This window comes from Primulina tabacum, chromosome 2, assembly GCF_025594145.1.
Source record: "Primulina tabacum isolate GXHZ01 chromosome 2, ASM2559414v2, whole genome shotgun sequence".
NCBI lineage: Eukaryota > Viridiplantae > Streptophyta > Magnoliopsida > Lamiales > Gesneriaceae > Primulina > Primulina tabacum.
This window is the reverse complement of record NC_134551.1, coordinates 4,653,514-4,659,758: the sequence shown is the minus strand read 5'-3', so window position 1 is coordinate 4,659,758 and position 6,245 is coordinate 4,653,514. Positions and strand designations below refer to the sequence as shown.

The 6,245-nt window shown below is 39.5% G+C and overlaps 1 protein-coding gene across 1 annotated transcript; it reads right to left on the bottom strand.

Moving 5' to 3' along the window:
- Nucleotides 1-4,525: 4,525 nt before the first annotated feature.
- LOC142537182 (uncharacterized) lies at nt 4,526-5,699 on the bottom strand. The gene is made up of 2 exons (XM_075642738.1): nt 5,361-5,699; nt 4,526-5,275 (listed from the first exon to the last, which is right to left on the bottom strand). The coding sequence occupies exons 1-2, from the start codon at nt 5,697-5,699 to the stop codon at nt 4,526-4,528; spliced, it is 1,089 nt and encodes a 362-aa protein (XP_075498853.1).
- Between the last annotated feature and the right edge of the window lie 546 nt (nt 5,700-6,245).

Below are 6,245 nucleotides of genomic sequence, written 5' to 3'. Positions count from 1 at the left end.
AATTGACATCAAAATTCCTTTCTTTTTCTTACAATCAATGAACCATTACATAACAAGTATATAATCAATGGATTAAAGAAGCTAGGAACAATAACAACATCATTCATCATACATATAGGCCATGAGACGCATTCAAGGAAAAATCCCACTTACAACCAATGAAACTTGTTGTGATAGCTTCTTGGTGGTTGATCCTACAACACAAGATCAAGATTATACCATTAACTTCACATCTTCAACCTATAAATTATCATTCAAGCCTAACCCACCATTCCCTTCACTTCAACCAAATACCCAAAAGATAATTTCCCTTACCTTGGTTACTTGCTCTTGAGGATATGAAGATCACACCTCCAACTTGAAGATTCAAACCTTGGAAAGAAAGGAATTAAGAGAAAAATGAAGAACCCTAACTCCCCAAGTCGATGCATGCAAGAGAAATAAGAGAAATGACTAACTTATTGGCTTAGAAACTCTTAAAAATGTGTTTTCTACGCCAAAGACACGGATCCCGTGCCCTCCTCCGTGTAAAGGTCTGTGTACACACGGAAAATCATCCATTTTTCCTGGCCAGACCCGGACCCCGTGTAGGGGTCCGTGTGGGGTCCGTGTACCCTCGGTCCAAGGGCCAAAACTACACTTTTTCTTCCGAATTAGCCAAAGTGGTAAACATGAAAGTTGTAGCCCTATGTCTTTTCTTAAATCTCCCCAAATTTCAGGTCATTTGGAGATTTGAGTAAAATGTTATGTCCATTCTACCAAAATGTGTCAGTGCAGGAACGACGATATACATAACGCACTTCGGGCCACTTTTGACTCATCTTCCTCAACTCTTTGAACCAAACTCAAAACAAGAAAGTTGTAGCCTTGGATCTTAGCTTTCTAATGCAATTGGCCTCATGTCATTTGGATCAATATCACTATTCATTATGCTAAAAACCGTAACAGATACCAAAATTTTCATACCGTTTCTGCACCCCAATTACCTATTTGGCCCAAACCATCCAAACCATCAATCCAATTCCCAACATTATATCTTCATGACAACAACAACTCCTCAAATACACAATCATCTACTTAACCATACCAAAACCATACAATAAATAACCATGAATACAATGCAATAACCATATTGATGTTATAACATGCAATACCAATCCTTCCATCAACTATACTCATAAACCATAACAATAACCATGATCAATAATAACTTAACCATATATCCATAACACCAAACCATAGAATAACATCATTGACAATAGAAAGATAAAAGGTTGGGATATTACAATCTCCCCCCTTTATACCCGAAATTTGCTTACTTCAAAATAAATCCGGATAACGTCGTCTCATCTCTTCCTCTGGTTCCCATGTAGCCTCTTCAATCACATGATTCCTCCAAAGAACTTTAACAAAGCCAATTTCTTTGTTCCTTAGCACCTTAACTTTGCGGTCAATAATTTGAACCGGCACTTCTTCATAGCTCAGATTAGGCAAAAGATCCAATGCTTCGTGTCGAAGAACATGGGATGGATTGGACAAATACTTTCGTAACATTGAAACATGGAAGACATTGTGAACTCGATCCAAATTCGGTGGCAAAGCCAATCGATACGCTCTTCACCAATCCTATCCAGAACCTCGAAAGGTCCAATATAGCGAGGACTCAACTTACCTTTCTTTCCAAATCTCATAACTCCATTGAGAGGAGCTATCTTAACGAACACATGGTCACCTACATTGAATTCCAAAGGCCTTCTTCGAACATTTGCATAACTTGTCTGTCGAGATTGAGCCGTCTTCATTCTCTGTCTGATCAGTGCGACCACATCAACCATTTGTTGAACCAACTCGGGTCCCAACATCTTCCTTTCTCCTACTTCGTCCCAATATAAAGGTGATCTACACTTCCTACCATATAATGCTTCATATGGTGCCATGCCAATCGATGACTGGTAGCTGTTATTATATGTGAACTCGACAAGAGGTAACTTCGAATCCCAACTACCAGGAAAGTCAATAGTACAGGTCCTCAACATATCCTCCAAAATCTGTATAACTCTCTCTGATTGCCCATCGCTCTGAGGATGATAGGCTGTGCTAAAGGCCAACTTTGTACCCAAAGCTCTATGGAGACTTTTCCAAAACTCAGATGTAAACCTTGCATCACGATCTGAAACAATCGACACGGGTATCCAATGAAGTCTTACAATCTCTTGGACATACGTCTCTGCATATTGAGTCATAGAATATGTCGTCTTGACAGGAAGAAAATGTGATGACTTGGTCAATCGATCCATGATCACCCAAATAGAATTATAGCCCTTCTGAGTTCTTGGCAACCCAACAACAAAATCCATAGTGATGTGTTTCCACTTGTAAGGATTGCAATAAGCCTGCCGGTCGTTGGTGCTCAATCTTTACCTGCTGACAAGTCAAGCATTCAGGAATAAATACTGCTATATCTTTCTTCATACCTGGCCACCAATACAATCGACGAAGATCTTGATACATCTTGGTGCCCCCTGGATGTACTGAATAAGGTGCAGTATGAGCTTCCGTCAAAACATCACGACGAATAGCATCACCAACAGGAACACAAATACGGACTTGAAATGTAATCAGACCATCACTGTTCAATCCAAACTCAGAATTCCCCTTCTTCTCTGCCTTTACTCTCAAGTCCAACAAAAGAGTATCCAACTGTTGTTTATGCTTAATTTTGTCAATCAAAGTCGGTCGAATAACTAAGGCTGAAAGTCGAGCAATCGTACCTTCCTCAACCAATGCGATCTCACTTCTCTGCAAATCCAACGATAGAGGTTTTTGAATCATAGAACCCAATTGAAAACCTGACTTTCGGCTCAATGCATCAGCAACCACATTCGCTTTTCCTGGGTGGTAACTAATACTGCAATCATAATCCTTCACAAGTTCTAACCACCTTCTCTGACGCATGTTAAGTTCTTTCTGAGTAAAGAGATACTTAAGACTTTTATGATCTGAGAAAATTTCACATTTCACGCCATATAAATAATGTCGCCAGATCTTCAAAGCAAAAACAACGGCTGCCAACTCAAGATCATGAGTCGGATAGTTCTTTTCATAATCCTTCAATTGACAAGAAGCATAAGCAATAACTTTGCCTCGCTGCATCAACACAGCACCGAGACCTTTCTTCGAAGCATCTGTATACACCACAAATCTTCAACTCCCTGAGGAAGTGCTAACACTGGAGCTGAAGTCAATTTGTCCTTCAATACTTGAAATGCTTGCTGACATTCATTAGTCCATTCAAACTTAACTGTCTTTCTCGTGAGAGTAGTAAGTGGCAAGGCTATTTTAGAGAAATCAGCAATAAAACGACGATAGTACCCTGCCAACCCAAGGAAACTTCGTACCTCAGAAACTGTCAAAGGAATAGGCCACTTCTTAACTGCTTCAATCTTAGCCGGATCCACAGCAATTCCTTCCTTGGAAACGATATGACCTAAAAATGCAACTTGCTCCAGCCAAAATTCACACTTCTTGAATTTAGCATATAATTGGTTGTCCCTCAACTGCTGTAACACGATCCTCAAATGCTCCCTATGTAGATCTCGAGTCTTTGAATAGATTAAAATATCATCAATGAAGACAATAACGAAACTGTCCAAATATGGCTTGAAAACTCGATTCATAAGATCCATAAATACAGAAGGAGCATTAGTTAATCCAAACAACATAACCAAAAACTCGTAGTGACCATACCTGATCGAAAAGCCGTCTTAGGTATGTCACACTCCTTTACTTTCAATTGATGATACCCTGACCACAAATCAATCTTAGAAAATACAGTAGCACCTTGCAACTGATCAAAAAGGTCATCAATTCTGGGCAGAGGATATTTGTTCTTGATCGTTACTTTGTTGATATCTCTATAGTCAATACATAGTCTCAAGGACCCATCTTTCTTCTTCACGAATAATACCGGTGCCCCTCATGGAGATGAACTTGGTCTGATAAAGCCCTTATCTAATAACTCTTGCAATTGACTCTTCAACTCTTTCATTTCAGTTGGGGCCATTCGATAAGGGGCTTTAGAAATCGATGCGGTACCTGGTACAATATCAATAACAAATTCCACCTCTCTATTCGGTGGCAATCCCGGCACATCATCCGCAAAGACATCAAGATAATCCCTCACAATATCAATGTCACTCACATTCCCACTCCCTTATCTAGTTATATCCACCACCGATGCTAGAAACCCATGACAACCCTTAACCAACATCCGTTGCATTTGCAAGCAAGAAATAAAAGAAAGGCCAAGCGAAGTACCTGACCCCGTGAAGACCCTGCTATCACCATGCTTTGAAGGAAAACGTACTGTCTTGGCTACACAATCTATCACAGCTCGATAAGTAGATAACCAATCCATTCCCAAAATAACATCAAACTCAATCATGGGAATGACAATCAAATCGGCATTCAACAATTCATCATCTACTTGAACAGGGCACGCTCGAATCACACTTGAAGAATGAATCTAATCTCCCGAAGGAAGCACAATAGAAAAGTGGACAATTTCACCAATAGGAACAAGACCCAGAGAATGCATAAATTGCTCAGATATAAAAGAATGTATGGCGCCAGTATCAATAAGAGTAGTAGCTACCTTGCCTGAAATAAGAATGATACCTGAAATAATTGACGAATCAGGATTAACTCCTTCCTTGGTCAAAGAGAAAATACGCCCCTGAACTCGACCCTTGCCCGATGATTGAGTGCAATTGATGGCAATGTGCCCAACTCCTCCACATCTATAACATTTGTTGCTTCCAACTAGACACTCTCCTTTATGTGGTTTATGGCATTTAGGGCATAAAGGCTTATCTGATTCAGATGGCATCGCAGGAGCTTTACCGCGATATTCTTCCTTTCCTTTCCCCTTGTGTCCTCCTTTTCCTCCTTGAACTGAAGCTTGACCCTTTTGGACAAATTGTTGCCTCCTGAATTGTCTTTCTTTATCAATCTCTTTCTCATCATATTCGGCCATCAATACTTTCTCAACAATCTTCTTGTAAGAATTAGCCTTTGACATTCGAACATCTCTTTGAATCTCCGCCCTCAACCCCCGCATAAAATGCTCGGCTCTATCTTTTTCATTGCTAGCAATGAAAGGAACAAAAAGACAACCTTCTTCAAACTTCAAGATGTAATCATTCATGCTCATTGTCCCTTGCTTTAGCTCCAAGAATTCTTTCACCTTGCGGGCTTTAACATCGCTAGGAAAGTACTTGTCATAGAACAAATTTTTAAACCTTTGTTGCTTCCCACCAAATTCTTGCTGTCTTGGTTAAGAGAAACACAGCACAACTCACTCGATCTTTATCATCAAAGTTAAGGAAATCAAAGATCGCCTCGACCGCCTTCACCCACTCCATTGCAATCAAAGGGTCCGGATTCCCTACAAATTCGGGTGGATTCATCTTCTTGAATTTATCATAAGCTCCCTCAACAACTCGTTGATCACGACCTTGGCCTCTACCTTGAACCGGTGTTTGCAATCGGAGAAGTTTCTGAATTTGTTCCCCATGCACTTTAGCTTGCTCATGAAGTAGCCTGCCAAACTCATCAACTACATTAGAGGAAGTACTGTCTCGGTCTTCTCCGGCTCTCCTTCTAGGAGGTACTTCAGGAGCTTTTCTCTTGGGTGGCATTTTCCTATTTGCATCTCAATTTAAAATCATTTTCAAACCATATTACATGTAAAGCTTATCATCATACCAATACATCAATAAGATGCAGAAAGATACATACCGAAGTGTCACAAGCATATGAAGACATGTTCCAAATCAATTGTCCGAAAAACATTGCTCTGATACCACTAAATGTAACACCCTTACCCCATGACAATAAACTATAAATGCAATAATGCGGAAGCCTTATAAAATATTTGGAGAAAAGTAATAATTAATAAAATTTTGGCAAAGTTTGCACCTAAATATAGATTTACCAAATATTCCCAAGCAAATAGAATAAACATTACCACAATCAATCTTTCCAAAATACACATAAATCCCATCTCCATAAATACCAAGTGTTTGACAAAAGATGTGACATAATTTTCTTGTTCAAAACATGAACCAATGTGAAATACTCAAAACTATTTTAACAAAATATAATTCTCCAAGCTTTGCCACATGCACCTTCCATGCCTCGACACTTCTATCGCTATTCCTTTTTACCTGCATCACATGACATAA